Source organism: Artemia sp. Qi Xiang Cuo, chromosome 3 (assembly GCF_049724085.1).
Source record: "Artemia sp. Qi Xiang Cuo chromosome 3, ASM4972408v1, whole genome shotgun sequence".
Taxonomy (NCBI): domain Eukaryota; kingdom Metazoa; phylum Arthropoda; class Branchiopoda; order Anostraca; family Artemiidae; genus Artemia; species Artemia sp. Qi Xiang Cuo.
In genome coordinates, this window is record NC_142796.1 from 61,235,200 (window position 1) to 61,254,790 (window position 19,591).

The 19,591-nt window shown below is 36.3% G+C and overlaps 1 protein-coding gene across 2 annotated transcripts in view; it reads right to left on the reverse strand.

The window, feature by feature from the left end:
• mwh (multiple wing hairs) overlaps positions 1 to 19,591 on the reverse strand; it is a 194,735-nt gene that overhangs the window by 11,288 nt on the left and 163,856 nt on the right. For both annotated transcript variants that reach the window (XM_089087066.1, XM_089087067.1), the window contains one exon: positions 17,297 to 17,557. In XM_089087066.1, the coding sequence (XP_088943192.1) occupies positions 17,297 to 17,557 (261 nt within the window). The remainder of the gene's footprint in view (positions 1 to 17,296; positions 17,558 to 19,591) is intronic.

Genomic DNA, 19,591 nt, shown 5'->3' on the forward strand with positions numbered 1-19,591 from the left:
ACTTAGTATTATTTGGTAGTTTACAGATTTTTAAACCTTTTCCCGAACCTTTGAGATCCGAGCAAATGGAGGGAAGGCATAGCTGTGTTTGTTCGACCAATCGTGGGCAAGTGCCTCTGCTCTAATCGCAAGACAGTGTAGATCTATTGAAAAATATAATTGGATCTTCTTATTCAATCGAGTCGCAAATGGATTGACTTTTGGTAATCTTTTGAGAAGGCTATGAGCACACTCTCGTTGATACTCCATTCCGTGGGGAAACCTTTTGCTTCGTGACAGTGTGTCGGCTACTAGATTGAGTGACCCTGCGATGTGTCTTGCCATCAAGTGAACGTTCAGGGCCATCATAATCTTGAAGAGCTTCATGGATTCCTCCTCTAGGGAGAAAGAGCGGGTTCCGCCCTCTTTGCTTGTGTAATTGACTACAGTCGAGTTGTCTGTCGCTACCAAGACTACCTCGTTTCTTAGCTCCTCCGCAAAGGCTTTGTTTGTGTTGGCTACGGATCTCATCTCGAGGCAATTTACATGAAGAGATTTCTCTTTTGGAGAACAAGTCCCCGAAGTGTCTGGATGTGGGTCCTCTAGATAGCCACCCAGCCCGTAGGTTGAGCTGCCGGTGAAAATTGATTTGGAAACAATAGGGGGTTTGAGAGGAAGGCCTTAACTCGGCCAATCTTTGTTCAGCCATGGTGAAAATGCCTCTTTCATCTCTGTTGTAATTAGGATGTTTAAATCTGTTGTTCCAAGACTTTTCCCACAATCTGAGCAATAGTAATTGGCATTTCCTGAGATATAGTCTGTTGAAAGGAATTGCTCTTGAGCCCGCATTGATGAGTCCAATCAGCTTCATCAGTTGCCTTATTGAGGTATGCGATTTTTCCAGAGCTGCCTTGATTGCATGTATAAAGTTCTAAATCTTTTCCGGGGTTAGGTACACCTTCCTTACCTCCAGGTCTACCAGAAACCCGAGAAATATGATCCGTCGAATAGATTGCAATTTTGATTTCTCGCTCAGCATGAACCCAAGTCTGTGCTGGAGAATCATAATGGTCTTTACATTGTTCTGTACTAATGACTTTTTGGTGATTGTGCAGAATCTATTTGTTGATGTAAGCATTCAATTGGATGGTTTGAAGATGGCCATAGCTCACGATGGCACTTTGAACTGATAGATTTTGTTTTTGAAAGTGAACCTTAACCTCATTCTGTGAGTTAGGTCCTTAAAGTCGACGGAAAACATGAAATATTTTCCAGTGATAATAATCTCGGTTTATTCCTAATCTCCTGAGACAAGTCAGGAATTGAGTTCGAGACAGTATCTCTTCTCGTAAAGATCAATTTTGAGTACGCTCTAGATAGAATATTTGAAAGATGCTGCTGACATCTATTAACAGAACCCAAGAACTTTATCAGTTTTTGGGATAGTGTCAGGAGATACGTTCTCTGCCTTTAACATCTTTATGACAGTACCTAACGGAGGTCACTGTATGATAGCATGCTCAGAGTCACTCGTGTGGAAGAATCTAAGGCCAAGAATGACTTTCTGTCAACTGATATGAACTTTATGTTCTCTATTTATGCAGCTGATGGTAAAAAAATGAACTTTGGGCTTATGCTTGGTGCCTGTGAAGCTGAAAATGCGTCTTGACATTTGTAAGCTCTCGCTCGGTCTGGGATGCCAAAAGGGTCAAAGAAAGTACTACGTTTTGAAACTATATTTTCTTCAATATTATAAGTATATGCTGTTATCCAGCTAGCATAGCATATTTGTAATTAGACGCTGGAAGTAAATTCAACTCTAATCACGAGAAAAACCTACCCCATGCCATAACAGACCTATAGGCCAGCACTGTAGTCGTTACAATACTATGCAATGACGGTACGTACGTCCAAGGCGTCGTGACCTTATATATTGGCGGTCTATATTCCCAAAGCATTATGACCTTATGTAATGAGGGTCTGTACTCCCAAGGCGTTATGACCTTATGTAATGGTGGCCTGTACACCCAAGGTGTTATTACCTCATGTAATGCCGGTCTGTACGCCCAAGGCGTTATGACCTTATTTAATGACGGTCTGTACACCCAAGGTGATTTGACCTTATGCAATGACGGCATGTACAAAAAAGGTGTTGTGACCCTATGTAATGACGGTCTGTACTTCCAAGGCGTTATGACCTTATGTAATGGTTGTCTGTACATCCAATGGTGTTATGACCATATGTAATGTCAGTCTTTATACCCAAGGCGGTATGAACTTATGTAATGACGGCCTGTATATCCTAGGTGTTATGACCTTAAGTAAAGAGCACTATACCATACTAAAAATATTGAGTTTAACACACCCAAAGGATTAAAATACAAATAATTACAAATAAGACGCAAAAATTCACTTTTATAATGTTTTGTTCCATGATTTTTGCGTACCACCAGGGTTGCCAGCTGCCAATATCTAAAAAGGGGTAAAAAAAGAAAAAAGGGGAAACTTTACTCAAAGAGTTGAAAGAATTGCGCGCGCCTGTGAAGCCAAATGTGTGTCGTGACATTTGTAAGCTTTCGCTCGGCCCGGTATGTCAAGAGGATCAAAGAAAGTACAACGTTCTGAGAATGAATTATTCTTTGTTGTTGACTGCAGTACTTTCTCACAACTCTATTTTTGTTAAACAATAAAATACTTTGGCGTAAAGAGCGAGGCGTTGAGGAGGGGACAGCCCCTTTCATATACAGAATAATTTCTGTTCGTTTTAAGTTTTAATTTCACTCCTTACTTTCAGTTAAAAAAACTTGTTTTTTTTATTTAATTTCTGAACGTTTTTTAGTTAATGCAGTTTTTATTTTGGCTCATCGTCATTGAATAAGTAAACAAAATTTGCATAAAAATTTTACTTTTCTTTTGCTAAATGGCTGTCTCTAAATTTGGTTCTGACGTAATTTACAAATTAACTTACGTAACGAGCTTCTATATTCGTATATTTTTCTTCTGGCAAAAAATACAAAGTTGCAGATTTTTGCAGATATGAGCTTGAGACCTATGTAATAGGGTTTTCTGATACGCTGAATCTGACGGTGTGATTTTTATTAAAATTCTTTCACTTGTAGGGGATGTTTCCTCCCTCTTTAAAAAATCAGGTAAATTTTCTCAGGCTCGTAGCCTTTGATGAGTAATACTGCACTTAATAAAATTTATATATTTAGAATCAGCATCATAAGCCCATTCTTTTTATACAGTTATTGACATCAACATTCCGTTTTTAGAAGTTTCGATTACTATTAAACCTTATTCCTTGTTTTTTCTTTATTGTTTTTTTTATTACGTATATATTATTATTTATATGAAGGGGGTTCTCCCCGTAGTCAAAAACCCGCTCTTTGATTTAAAATCTAAAAAACATTTTAATTCACAAACCCCTGAATCACAAAGACCGTTTAATTAGAATAGATAGCTCTTTTGAAAGCACTGAAAAAACTGTAGCGTAAAGAGCGAGGTATTGACTTGGGGGAGAACCCCCTCATATACGTAATAATTTCTGTTCGTTTTAAGTTCTAATGTTGCTTCTTACTTTCAGTTGAAAGAACTTGTTTTTTTTAATTTAATTTCTGATCGTTTTTTAAATAATGCTTGGAAATCCGGCACCCCCTTCAAAGAAATGTCCCTTACCCCAAAGAAACATCCTCAACGGAAAGATTCTCCCGAGTAACCTCCTCCTCCAGTCCCCCCCCCCCTCACCACCAGAAAAAATCCTTCCTGAATATGTCTGTATACTTCCCAATAACCAATACAATACTGGGAAATCCGGAAATCCAATATAATGCTGGGAAATCCGGCGCCCCCTTCATAGCAATATCCCTTCTCCTATGAAAACTTCCTTCATGTTAAGATCCTCCCACATAACCCCCGCCCCCCGGCCCCCCCCCCACTACCAGAAAAAATCGCCTCTGAAAACGTCTGTATATTTCCCAATAACCAATACTATATATTAACATTGGGTAAAGTTCATAACTTTCCGCCCTCCTCCTGGGGACTTCGGGGGATTAAGTTATCCTAAAAGACATAGTTATCATATTTTCGAACATATGAAACATAACGGCTATCTCAAAATTTTTATCGGGTGAGTTTGGGAAAAAAATGAGTAAGGGAGGTGGCCTAGTTGTCCTCCATTTTTTTTGTCACTTAAAAAGGGCACTAGAACTGCCCTTTTACGTGCCCTTTACGTGCGCGCACGTAACCTCGTCTAAATGAACCTTAAAAAATGAAATAAAGCTATGTCGACTTTGCATGTCTCTCTCACTATGTATGCGCCGTCGCGGTGTTTAACCAATCACCAATCAAGTTATTCTATATTGAACAACCTCCGCTGTCTCTGATTGGTCCCTAAAAAAAGGGTGTTGTCTAAAAAACCAGTCTGGTTGAAAACGTAGAGTTTTCTTACTGCTGACTTTTTTGCAATTTGTAGGACTCTGTGGGGAATCCCCGCTCGTTTGGAAAGGTGCCAAGGAAAGGCAAGCAAATAGCGTGTAGTTTCAAAACGTATTTAATCACGTTTTATTCAAGAGGTGAAATCAATAAAGAGCTTGTTACTTACTTACAAATATTTTCATAATTTCTTGAATGAAATTTCCGTATTGTGTATCCAAGAGTTGACTTCAAGAAAGAAATTGTTACTTACTGAAATTTTTTTCATAATTTTTTGAATTAAATTTCTACATCGTGTAGCTAAGTGAAAATTATTTGTGATAAAGAGAAAAAAAAACCAGTCTGGTTGAAAATGTGGAGTTTTCGTACTGCTCACTTTTTTGCAATGTGTAGGAACTAGTGGGGAATCCCCGCTCGTTTGGAAAGGTGCCAAGGAAAGGCAAGCAAATAGTATGTAGTTTCAAAACGTGTTTAATCACGTTTCTTGAATGAAGTATCTGTACTGTATATTCAAGAGGTGAAATCAATAAAGAGCTTGTTACTTACTTACAAATATTTTCATAATTTCTTGAATAAAATTTCCGTATTGTGTATCCAAGAGTTGACTTCAAGAAAGAAATTGTTACTTACTGAGAATTTTTTCATAATTTCTTGAATTAAATTTCTACATCGTGTAGCTAAGTGAAAGTTGTTTGTGATAAAGAGAAAAAAAGAATTGTTCTGTTATTAAAATTTGCAGACTTCATTTACTTGCAAAAGATACCGAGAGCTCAATGACTCCTCCCCGCAATTACTTCCAAGGGTCTTATGACTCCTCCCCACAATGAATTCAGATGGTTTTAGGGCTCAACCCCCAAGCCATAACTCCATTCAACCTTGAGCGAAGGTATAAAAGTTTGATGAAGTATTTTTCGACTTAACAACTACATTAATAACTTCCAAGATGATAGGACTGTATGACACAGACTTTATCAGTTTGAAAAAATCATCTTGTGTTGTTATATTTGAATGTGCATTTTTATTATTGTCTATGGAATTCGAAGAAATTGACTGTTATGATTGGATAGTGAACTATAACATGTTTGAGTATGATAAAAGCTTGTGGAATACTACATTACATCATATAAACAGACTGGGATTCTACGATAGAGTGATTACACCACTTAATAATGCTGGTCAGGAACTGAGAAATGTTCAGGAGGAAGTCAGTGAAATTTGCAGCTTTTTCGGGGTTGAAGCACTCTATGTAAAGGGCAATGTACCAACAGATAAAGTTTTAATTCAAAAGTGTGATCCTAGGATTCCACTTTTTAATCTAGAAGAGTTTAAGTGTCCTAAAGTTGAAGGGGGTTATCACCGTCCTGAAGACGAGGTTTGGTTCTTCACACAGTGGATACCTAAGAACATACCTGATCGTGATAAATCCATAAGACATGGTAAAAACTATTCTTTATCATGGGACCATCGTTTGTGGATGTTTAAGAGTGAACTCTAAGTACTATTTTTATGTAATACATTTGTTGTTGTGTTTTTTTTTCTCAAAAAAAAATCTGTTAATACGTTTAAGCAATAAATATCTTTAAGCTTAAACCGTCTTTATTCTTTAGAATGGTTCTATTCTTTTCATTAAATTGTGAAGAAATTGTAAGTAACAATCGCTTTCTTGAATTCGCTTCCTGGACAAAATACAGATATTTAATTCGAGAAATCATGATAAAATCGCAAGTAAGTAATAAACTCAAGTTTTTAAAACTTATATACCTAAATTAAGAATATATCGGTACTAAACCCCCAAAATTTGAAATAAAAAAATGACAAAATTTAATTAGCTAGCTCAATTCTTACTTATTCAGAATATTAACGGAGGGCATTGGACCTTCAATTCCATAGTATCAAACACAAAAAGTTGACAATTATATTTTTTTTTAATATGCAAAGCTTTTAAAACTTATATACCTAAATTACGAAATACTTAAAATCACAGAAAAAGGAAGAAAAACTTTGAAAAATCATGATAATGTAGATGTGACAAGGTAAACCACGACAAGACACTACTTAAATATTCCAATTCTTGCATTTCACGAAAGAAATTTAAAATGAACTTTGAAAAATTAAGAGAATGTAGCTGTGACAAGGTAAATCACAACAAAACACTACTGAAATATTACAACCCTTACATTTCAATGAAAAAAATTCAAAATGAACTATGAAAATCAACAGAATGTAACTGTGACAAGGTAAAGCACAACAAAACACTACTGAAATATTCCAACTCTTGTATTTCACGACAGAAATTCAAAATGAACTTCGAAAAATCAAGAGAATGTAACTGTGACAAGGTAAAGCACAACAAGTCACAACTGAAATATTCCAACTCTTGCATTTCAACGAAAAAAAACCAAAATGAACTTTGAAAAATCATGAGAATGTAGCTGTGACAAGGTAAGCCAGGACAAGACACTACTAAAATATTCCAATTCTTGCACTTCGCGAAAGAAATTCAAAATGAACTTTGGAAAATTAAGAGAATGTAACTGCGACAAGGTAAAGCACAACAAAACACTACTGAAATATTCCAACTCTTAAATTTCAATGAAAGAAATTCAAAATGAACTATGAAAATCAACAGAATGTAACTGTGACAAGGTAAAGCACAAAAAAACACTACTGAAATATTCCAACTCTTGCATTTTACGACAGAAATTCAAAATGAACTTCGAAAAATCAACAGAATGTAACTGTGACAAGGTAAAGCACAACAAGTCACTACTGAAATATTCCAACTCTTGCATTTTACGACAGAAATTCAAAATGAACTTCGAAAAATCAAGAGAATTTAAATGTGACAAGGTAAAGCACAACAATTCACTACTGAAATATTCCAACTCTTGCCTTTAACGAAAGAAATTCAAAATGAACTTCGAAAAATCAAGAGAATGTACCTGTGACAAGGTAAAGCACAACAATTCACTACTGAAATATTCCAACTCTTGCATTTTACGACAGAAATTCAAAATGAACTTCGAAAAATCAAGAGAATGTAACTGTGACAAGGTAAAGCACAACAATACACTACTGAAATATTCCAACTCTTGCATTTCATGACAGAAATTCAAAATGAACTTTGAAAAATCATGAGAATGTAGCTGTGACAAGGTAAACCACGACAAGACACTACTGAAATATTCCAATTCTTGCATTTCACGAAATAAATTTAAAATGAACTTTGAAAAATTAAGAGAATGTAACTGTGACAAGGTAAAGCACAACAAAACACTACTGAAATATTCCAATTCTTGCATTTCAACGAAAAAATACAAAATGAACTTTGAAAAATCAAGAGAATGTAACTGTGACAAGGTAATGCACAACAAGTCACTACTGAAATATTCCAACTCTTACATTTCACGACAGAAATTCAAAATGAATTTTGAAAAATCATGAGAATGTAGCTGTGACAAGGTAAACCACGACAAGACACTACTGAAATATTCCAATTCTTGCATTTCACGAAAGAAATTCAAAATGAACTTTGAAAAATTAAGAGAATGTAACTGTGACAAGGTAAAGCACAACAAAACACTGCTGGAATATTCCAACTCTTGCATTTCAATGAAAGAAATTCAAAATGAACTATGAAAATCAACAGAATGTAACTGTGACAAGGTAAAGCACAACAAAACACTACTGAAATATTCCAAGTCTTGCATTTCACGACAGAAATTCAAAATGAACTTCGATAAATCAAGAGAATGTAACTGTGACAAGGCAAAGCACAACAAGTCACTACTGAAATATTCCAACTCTTGCATTTCAACGAAAGAAATCCAAAATGAACTTTGAAAAATCATGAGAATGTAGCTGTAACACGGTAAACCATAACAAGACACTACTGAAATATTCCAATTCTTGCACTTCTCGAAAGAAATTCAAAATGAACTTTTAAAAATCAAGAGAATGTAACTGTGACAAGGTAAAGCACAACAAAACACTACTGAAATATTCCAACTCTTGCATTTCAATGAAAGAAATTCAAAATGAACTATGAAAATCAACAGAATGTAACTGTGACAAGGTAAATCACAACAAAACACTACTAAAATATTCCGATTCTTGCATTTTACGAAAGAAATTCAAAATGAACTTCGAAAAATCAAGAGAATGTAACTGTGACAAGGTAAAGCACAACAAGTCATTACTGAAATATTCCAACTCTTGCATTTTACGACAGAAATTCAAAATGAACTTTCAAAAATCAAAAGAATGTAACTATGACAAGGTAAAGCACAACAAGTCACTACTGAAATATTCCAACTCTTGCATTTCACGACAGAAATTCAAAATGAAATTCGAAAAATTAAGAGAATGTAACTGTGATAAGGTAAAGTACAACAAAACACTACTGAAATATTCCAATTCTTGCATTTCACGAAAGAAATTCAAAATGAACTTTGAAAAATTAAGAGAATGTAACTGTGACAAGGTAAAGCACAACAAAACACTACTGAAATATTCCAACTCTTGCATTTCAATGAAAGAAATTCAAAATGAACTATGAAAATCAACAGAATGTAACCGTGACAAGGTAGAGCACAACAAAACACAACTGAAATATTTCAACTCTTGCATTTCACGACGGAAATTCAAAATGAACTTCGAAAAATCAAGAGAATGTAACTGTGACAAGGTAAAGCACAACAAGTCACTACTGAAATATTCCAACTCTTGCATTTCACGACAGAAATTCAAAATGAACTTTGAAAAATCATGAGAATGTAGCTGTGACAAGTTAAACCACGACAAGACACTACTGAAATATTCCAATTCTTGCATTTCACGAAAGAAATTCAAAATGAACTTCGAAAAATCAAGAGAATATAACTGTGACAAGGTAAAGCACAGCAAAACACTACTAAAATATTCCAACTCTTGCATTTCAATGAAAGAAATTCAAAATGAACTATGAAAATCAACAAAATGTAACTGTGACAAGTTAAAGCACAACAAAACACTACTGAAATATTCCAACTCTTGCATTTCACGACAGAAATTCAAAATGAACTTCGAAAAATCAAGAGAATGTAACTGTGACAATGTAAATCACAACAATTCACTTCTGAAATATTACAACTCTTGCATTTCAAAGTAAGAAATTCAAAATGAACTTTGAAAAATTAAGAGAATGTAACTATGACAAGGTAAAGCACAACAAAACACTACTGAAATATTCCAACTCTTGCATTTCAATGAAGGAAATTCAAAATGAACTTTCTGAGTATTTTTGGTTTTCCCTTCCAAAATTGACCCTCCCCCTCCCCTGTCCTCAGAAATGGGTGAACAAAGGGCCTCTGAGCCTTCCCCTTGAGGCATATCCCTTTTATTTTCAATTCTGAGTATTTTTGGTTTTCCCTCCAAAATTGACTCCCCCTCCCCCTGCCCTCAGAAATGGAGGAAGGAGGGGCCTCTGAGCCTTCCCCTTGCGGCAGATCCCGTTTAGTTTCGATTCTGAGGATTTTTTGTTTTCCCTCCAAAATTGACACACCCACTTCCCTGCCCTCAGAAATGGAGGAAGGAGGGGCCTCTGAGCCTTCCCCTTGAGGCAGATCCCCTTTATTTTCGATTCTGAGTATTTTTAGTTTTCCGTCCAAAATTGACTCCCCCTCTCCCCTGCCCTCAGAAATGGAGGACTGATGGGGCCTCTGAGCCTTGCCCTTGAGGCAGATCCCATTTATTTTCGATTCTGAGCATTTTTGGTTTTCCCTCCAAAATTGACCCTCCCCCTCACCTGCCCTCAGAAATTGGGGAACGAAGGGCCTCTGAGCCTTGCCCTTGAGGCAGATCCCATTTATTTTCGATTCTGAGCATTTTTGGTTTTCCCTCCAAAATTGACCCTCCCCCCTCCCCTGCCCTCAGAAATGGGGGAACGAAGGGCCTCTGAGCCTTGCCCTTGAGGCAGATCCCATTTATTTTCGATTCTGAGTATTTTTGATTTTCCCTCCGAAATTGACACATCGGAGAGGTAAAGCTAGATCAACTCACAATGTCATTCTATTGTCGTTAGCCATTCTCATAGACTGATGTTGTTTCAAATTTATAACAAATTACCTGAGTTAACAACCCCTTCGGGGTTACCTTAACTGTTAATCAGTTTAATCCTTTTTTTCTCCACTTTCATACACTCCAATCACTAATTAGAATCATTCACACTCCTATTATTCAAAACATTAATTAATATTGTTCATAGTGTCCAATTTGCGAATTCCTTATCTCTTTTTGCAAAAATGGCAAGTACTCACTCTCTTTGAAAAACTAAACCAGACTATACCCACCAAACCAGACTATACCCACCAAACCAGATTATACCCACCAAACCAGCCATGGGTTTTTCTTGCGCAATTCCAATGTATATTTTCATGTGTAATTGAAAACAACAGCAATTTCAATGTATATTTTTATGTGTAATTGAAACTGTGCACACCGTTACTACTGATGAGCCCTCCCAAGATATTCTAGGACCATTGGGTGGGTCGATACGATCACCCCTGGGGAACAAAACAAAAAAAACACAAGCAAATAAACACGCATCCGTGATCTTTCTTCTGGCAAAAAATGCAAAATTCCACATTTTTGTAGATAGGAGCTTGAAACATCCGCAGTAGGGTTCTCTGATACGCTGAATATGATGGTGTGATTTTCATTAGCCTTCTATAACTTTTAAGGGGTCTTTTCCTCTTTTTTCGAAAATCAGTCAAATTTTCTCAGGCGCATAACTTTTGATAAGTAGGACCAAACTTGATAATACTTATATATTTGAAATCGGCATTAAAATCTGATTCTTTTGATGTATCTATTGGTATCAAAATTGCGGTTTCTACAGTTTCGGTTACCATTGAGCCGGGTCGCTCCTTACTTACAGTTCGTTACCACGAACTGTTTGAAACCGGAGAAGCTTTTGTTAATAGATGTACCAACGTGTGAGGTAATGGCGACGCCAAACGAACTTATTTAACCACAAAAAGAACGAACTTAGACAAAAACACTTCATAACTTACCTCTCGGTCAGAGGTTCATGTAACTCTAATCAAATTCTTTCAAGATGTCTCGTAAAAGGTTAACCAAGAGAGAATATTAACAGGACAAAAAGATATTTAACGAAATCTAGGACCAGGGACGAAATAATGAAGTTTAAGAGGAACGAAATTAAGTTTATAAATGGGCATTTATCTGATAAACCGGGCTAAGGGTCCCAACATTCACCAATTTAGGATATTGATTCAAGATAAATTACTTTAAAAATACAACGATTGACGCAAAAAATCTTTTACTGATGCACCAATTGTCTATTCTTCAAAATGCAATAGAATCAAAAAGAAAACACTGATGAATTCTGAAAAGCCCTCTGAAAAAATGTCCTCTGAAAAAGCGAAACTAAATTGAAAGCCAAAACACATTAATTTTAATACATAGTTTTTCTTTCCTGTAAACCTGATTAGTATTTAAATCTCATGAAGAATAAAAATATGTATAGTTTCTGTAAAATCTGAACGGCACAAGCAGTCATTGTAATTTGGAGTAATCACCCGTGAAGTAATTCAGTTTTTCAAAGAATGTTAAAAAAAAGACTAGCTTCTTCAGTAAATAAGTATTTTACCTGCAATTACTTACTTTCAAGTAAGTAAGTTTACTTACTTTCAAGTAAGTAAGCTTACTTACTTAGAAAAGGAGGAAAATATTAAAACTACTACTAACAACAACTCACCGCAGCACCAAGCCGCCTTAGACCAACACAGCTAAGTACGCTCCTCCTTCATCTCAATCTATTTAAAGCATCCCTAACATCCTTCCAGGAAGTCCCCATTTCCTTTAAGTCTTTCTTTATGACATTCTCCCATCCCAGATGAGTACGACCTGATTTCCGTTTAGCCCTAGACGGTTGGCGGAAAAGGACAATCTTCGGCAATCTGTCATCCTTCATCCGCAGAACGAGCCCTAGCCATCTCAACCTTTGTTTCACTATAGCACTAGAAAGCGGTATTGAACCACATTTTTCGTACAGCCTAATGTTTGAAATACGATCAGATAGCCGGGAACCCAGAACAATCCGTAAGCAATTTTTTCTGGAAAGCATCTAGCAAATCTCCATCCACTTTTCGGAGCGCCCATGCTTCAGAGCCATATTTGACCACATCATTGTAAATTCTAATATTCTAATCTTGGTTTGAAGGCTTATCTTCCTATTCTTCCAAACTTTTTTTTACCTCTAAAAAAAACAAAACACTCCGAGCCTTGGCTATACTACTTCTAACATCTTCACTGCTCCCACCGTCTTTACTAATAATACTACCAAGGTAAGTGAAGCTGCTCACCTGATTAATCTTTTCATTACCCAACGTCACCTTTTCATCTTCACTTATTCCTAGCTTTAGTGACCTAGTCTTCTTAACATTAATTTTCAAACCTATTCTAGCTTCCTGAACTCGCAAAACCTCTAAAAATTCAGTCATTTTGCTCACACTTTCATCTAGGATGCTTAAATCATCAGCATAATCTAAGTCCAGGAGACTTTTTCCTCCCCGTTTGATTCCGTGGTCTCCCATTACCTTTCCTGTACTCCTTAAGACAAAGTCCATCAAAATAATCCATATAAAGGGGGATAGAACAAAACCCTGCTTAACTCCTGATTTAATACAAAACCAGCTGCTAACCTCATTTCCTACCTTAACCGCACCAGTGTTATTCTCGTACATAGCACTAATCACTTTAATGTATTTGTCTGGTATACCATACAAGGATAAAACCTTTGCGAAAGCTCTTCTATCAACAGAATCAAACGCTAGCTCATAATTTAAAAAACTGAGGACCAAAGGTGTTTGATAACTCAGGCACTTCTCAATTATTAACCTAAGAGTGAAAATTTGGTCGACACATCCTCTACCTTTTCTAAAAGCTCACTCTTCTTCTCTTAAAACTTTGTATACAGCATCTCTCAGTCTAAAAAGTATCATATTACTAAGTAATTGCTACCTACAAAGACCAGACTAATGTGTCGCTGATTACCACACTTACTCTTATCACCTTTCTTACAAAGTGGCTTAATTTAGGGTTTCCTAAAATCATTAGGTACTTCCCCTTTTTCAAAAATCGTATTTATAATCTTCAGTAACTTATTTCTGACCTCAGAGCCACCATACTTAAGAAACTCATTTACCACACTATCAGCACCTGGAGCCTTATTATCTTTTTTATCCTTTTAGTATTGTCGCTAATTCTTCCTCACAAGGCAAATCTTCCTTCACATCCAAGTTATCAAAAACTTTATATCTTTTCCTGCAACTCTGTCTCGGTTTAAAAAATTCTCAAAATGTTCTGCCCATCTCTCTTTAACTCTTTCCTTATCACTAATTGCGCCCCCATTCCTATCTTTAACTGGGACAAGTCCTGATTGACTAATCCCTGTCAATCACAGTTTATATAATATACCAGTAAGTTTACCGCAGATGATTTCTGGCTCTTCATTCTCGGTGCGAACAAAAAGCTCCTCCCACTTATTTCTGCACTTATTGTCCACTTATTGGTTGAGCCGGCCAAGTGATTTTGCCAGTATTTGTTCCGTAGGTGATTTTTCTTTGTTTACCCGCGAAAAGATCTAATGCCGCTTATGTTTATATCTGCAAAAATGTTCTCTGGAGCACTCGCACCTCGGTCCGGGTTTTTATAATGGGTGAGATAGGGAAAGATCATACTGGATAATTATGTAAACTGTGCTCTCAATTTGCTAACATGCCAGCACAATATTTTACTATTATGCTGTCTAGCTGCATCTTCCAGATCCTCGGCAAATTTATCCATGGACTCCACTTCAAACCTCCTTAGTTCATATTTTAATGCTTCTTTACTTTCTTTAAATTCCTTTTGTTTTCATATGATCCATCACTTAGATAATTCTTGTACAAGTCCCTACTTCTTTATGTTAAACGTAAAGCTTTTTCACTAAGATCCTTAGCTGCAGTCCTAGCTCTCTTCTCTAAGACACCTTCAGCAGCTTCACAAATTATTTTTCTAAAATTATTCCAACCATCTTCCACATTATCAAATTTTAAACTCTCAAATTTAGTATTCAACTGTTCCCGTAAAGCTTCTCTCAAATTCTCATCCTGGAGTCTACCAACATCATAGCTTCCTGGGAGGTAGTTACCCTTCCAAAATTTTAGCTTTAAATTAGCCCTAGACACTTTTGCAAAAGTCTTGCAAAAGTCTGTATCCATTACTATTTTCTTTTCCTACACCAAATTTACCTAGGCTAGGGTACCATCTATCCCTATTTCTACCAACCTGGGAGTTAAAATCTCTCAGTAAAAACATCATATTTCTACCTGGGACCCTGTATATTTGCTCCTGTAACTGTAAGTAAAATTTATCTGAGTCACTAGTATCTCTGTCAGTCGGTGCTACAGGGGCATATACTACTATAACTGATACCCTGAACTTTTTAGTCATAAAATGAGCAATTAGTATTCAATTATTAATACCTTCCCAGCCTAAACAAGACTTAGCAGCTTCCTTATTCATCATGAGCCCTACTCTCTGTCTATGTACCCTATCCTTCCTGCCTGAGTAAATAAATTCTATATCATCTAATTTCATGCTTCCTACCCCTGGGATATGAGTTTCAGAAGCTCCTAATAAGTCCAGTTCAAATCGTCTGAATTCGTCAGTCAAAATTTTGATACGATAGTTACTTTTTAACATCGGGACATTCCAAGTTCCAATTTTCCTGTTCTTCAAATCATTGAAATTATTTTGGCCTCAGGAAAAGCAATGGTCCCGGATACCAGTGCAGGACGAGGACCACATATCTTCTCAACTCTACACCGAAGCGCTTAAGGCGGCTTAGAACTGGACAGCAAGAAGTCCCTGGGACCTCCAGTATAATGAACGCTTTATGCAATCCTGGGCCCATCTTGGTCACAACATGGTTTTCAGCACTTGGCGATGCCTATTACCTCCGATTCATTATATATTCATGCCTACAAATATTATGCTACTACGGAGAGGCAGCCCATAGTAGATAAAATTGCTAGAAATAGGTTTTTCAGCCTGAAGACACTCACTAAAAGAGACAAAGTCTAGAAGAATTATCTATTAGTCCGAATCTCGTGCGAATGCTTTGTCGGTTACTGGACTATAATTTCCCCGACGGCTGCGACTCCTCAAGTGATTACAGAGTTGACCGCAACGTCCCCAGTCTTGCAGGTACCCCGAAAGGGTCGAGGCAGCCCTTTGCAGAGGCCGTTGTCCATAGATCTGGATCTTACACACTGCCTCAGTTATCCTCCTATAGAGCATCCTCCCGCGATAGTGTTCTGCATCAGCATGCAATTCAACCCATTACTGGGAGAAGGTTTGTAACTTATAGGACGTGTGGACACACCGGTAGGCCCTATTGAATTTACATTTGAGGGGCCTTCTTCCTCCTCCGCCTGTATTTATGGCCCCGGGCGAGGGTGCCCCAGTTTCCATTATGGACCCCCAGGGAAAAGGTCCCCTTTGGTCCACATTTTTATTTTTTCCTGCATTTTCTAAATCTATTTCTGCGTGCAGGTTCTCAAGTTCTTCATCTTTTTTTTTGCCTCTGGCTTTTTCTCTTTCCCTCTTTTGCCTCAGGCTTCTTTGGAGCTTCTTCCTTAGGAGGTTCTATTTTGGGAAGAGGGGTTTGAAAGGATTTCTCTTTGCTTTCGCTTAAAACACACTACAATTTCTTAAGGCATGAACAAAGACAGCCTAATTTATAAAATTATATAACTTATATAAATTAATCAAATTATATAAATTATCAAATTTTTTTTTGCTGATGAACAATCGTATATAATCATTTTCACAAATAGATTTATTCTTTTAATATAAATTTATGTCAAGGACAGAAAAAGCTACGGATTCCTCTGCTACAACTCAAAACGCTAAGAATGTTTCAATATTTACGTAATCTGTCATATTTTCGACGAATACGCAGTATTATTTTCGTTCTTTCATTGATCACCCTTGGTTAATTTCAAAATTCTGTCAAAGAGACACAAAGGACGATATTAAAACGTAAAATGAGCCGAAACAAAAATGAACAATAAAGTCAAACTTAAAAATGAGATATATTAGCACGAATGAACAAAATAAACCAAATTAAATCGAAAATAAACCAAAATTAATATGAATCATAGAGTCCAATTGAAAGCTAAAAAAAAAATCTTCTCTCTAAACACATAATGTCAACTCTCTAAATCACAGAATATCATTTACACTTTATAAAATGTCATATCTCCCAAACACTGCGTTTTTTATTAGTTATAAAATGAAAAAATCACAGTGTCTCTTACATTTCTGGCAATTTCTGCTCATTTTGGGGTTGAACTAGTTGCTTGATTTCGTGTTCGTTATATGCTCCATTTATTCATTCATAGTAATACCCGTTAATGTCAAGCTTGGACTGGCTATTCATTATAATTTATATTCGTTTTAGTTTCATTTATTCACTTACTATTATTTATTTCATTTTAAGTTCGATTTATTGTATGATATTATTTATGCTTGTTCAAGGTTCTAATGTCATTCTTCATTTTGTTTGAAAAACTTTTTATTCTTTCTAACACCCTGTTCAAATTGGTAGCTCCTGGACTGTGACCTATTATGGTCTTAGAGTATTGAAAAAGAAAGTTCAATAAAACTAATATCCCCAACCCATGGGATAAGCAGCATGGTTTTCAACTTGATTTCATTTGACATGAAAAATCTTTAATATATGTACAAAATCAATACAAGATAGGCTTTAGCATCCTTTTCTAGTTTATATTTGAAAAGAAGGCTATCTTTTGCTAAAAAAATCAAGCATTACCTTTTCAAGCATATCGACATTGAAACCTGCATCTTCAATTTCCTTTTGCAGATAAACTTTGTCCCTCACTGTTGGGGCAGATAGAATAAGGGCATTAAAAAACTTAACTCCAGCCAATAAGAGCTCTCCTTTTCCTGATGTCATCATCCCGACTAAAAACTTCAACCTGATTGGTTCTCCAAACCGTAAACGTAAGGCTGAAAGAGCATCGGACACACGGTAGTGGCCATTTGGCTGAACTTCACTTGCCCGTGATAACAACTATAAGTAACACAAAAGTTAAAACAATGTCGACCAGTTCTTAAGGTGAAACAGTGACTTAAAGGATCCCCCTATTTTGTCCATTATAAGCTTTTTCAGTTTGTTTGATCCAGAGCCGGGTCAAGTTCTTTTCTCAGCGGAGGCAAATGTAGATTTCGCCACCCCCCTGCCGCACCATTAATATTGTAAATATCATAACTTTCGTTTAGTGTGAAAGCTGAACGTGAAAAATCGTGCTAAAATAATGATACCGGTATGCATAATTTCCGTTTATTGTGAAAATTGAACGTGAAAAATCGTGCGAAAATAAGGATACCGGTATACATTTAATACATATGTTATAGATCAAAAGTGCTGCTTTTATCAACTCACAATTTATTTTCACTACTTATGAAAGATGGATAAAGTTATTTTCATAAAAATAACTTCACTCACGTTGACAACATTCGATACATCAAAACAATAGGCTTTTTATGTTGATTCCAAATATATGAAATTCATTAAGTTTAATGTTACCCATCAAAAGTTACAAGCCTCTGAAAATTCGCATGGATGCGTATCTTTTTTTTCCAGGTGTGATGGTATCAAACCAACGTCCCTAGAAGATTGAGAGAGGTATCATTCAAACGGATATTAAAAGTTATAGTGCCCTTATTAAGTGACCCAAAAATTGGAAAGCAACTAGCCTCCCTCACCTTTTTTCCCTCAAAATATCCGATCAATATTTCGAGAAAGACACATCATTAACCATTGTTGAAAAGTTTAAAAACAATGCCTCTGAGGATGAATTTATTTATAATTCTTTTGTTTTTGTGATGGTCAGCCGACATTGAAGCTTGCAAAACATATTTTTAAGGTGCCGTTTGGTCTTAAGCAATTCCTTTTAACATTGTTATGATCCATTTTTTTGCGGGGCGTTGAGCTTAAGGCTCAAGCCTTAAGTTTAAGCTCGTAAAATTTTCTTATTGGCTGAGGTTAGCAATAGAATGCTATGAAAAACCTGATTGGCTCAATTTAGCACTAGCTAAATCTTGGGTGTTTGTAAAACCTCATTGCGAATGGGCCTTTAGCCACAATCCCTGCAAGAATGTACCGTTGCAGCTCAGTGACAGAATTCCTTGACAAAAATCTGGAGACCATGGGTTTTGAAGAACATTATGAGAAAGTGTCAGTTTAGTTTTTTTTTTCCATTGACTGTAGCAGATTGCTCTTTTTAAAATTCAGGAGAGTGCAATGTCTAAAATGTGCTAGCGCATCTACTATAGGAAAATGCTAAAGATAATCTCAATGAAATTGTCATTTGGACAATTTCACAAGTCACTTTGTAAGTTTCCTGTAGTGTCACCCACTTTGATTGACAAGCTCGCCAGCGAAAAGGACGTAAAATGTAACTAATTTTTCAGTCAAATTTCACAAGCGAACCACAAATTCTGATTGCTTTTGTGACGTTGTCGCTATGACCGTCAACTGACGCTGAAGCTTGCAAAACAGATAATTAAGATGCTGCATAACCTTAAGTGAAATCCTTTTAACGTTGCTATGATGAGTTTGTCTGTGGGGCTTCGAGCTTAAGGCCCATTACCGATAATATTTTTCATAGAATTTCCTGATTGACTGATGGCAATAAGAGAATTCTATGATAAATCTGATTGGCTCAAATTAGAGCTAGTTAAAGCTCTGTGTTCGTAAAATCTCGCTGCAAATGGGCCTTTAGCCACAATACCTGAAAGAATGTACTGTTGTACCTCAGGGGCAGAGTACCTTGACAAAAATAGAATTTTGCATTTTTTACGTGGTTCATTTTGACTTTGTTACGATAATTTTTTTGTTGGTGGAGCTTTGAGGTGTTGAGTTTAAGATTGTTGGCAATGGTTGCTGCTTCGTTTCAGTTTCCATTACAAACTTTAGCTTGATGGGAAAACTTTTGGTTATCCACATCCCAGACAGATACTGCATTCTATAAACTCTATATTACAAGCTCAATTTTTAGGGTATAAGCGGGAAAAGTGAGATGTGTTGCGAGTTTTCACTGTC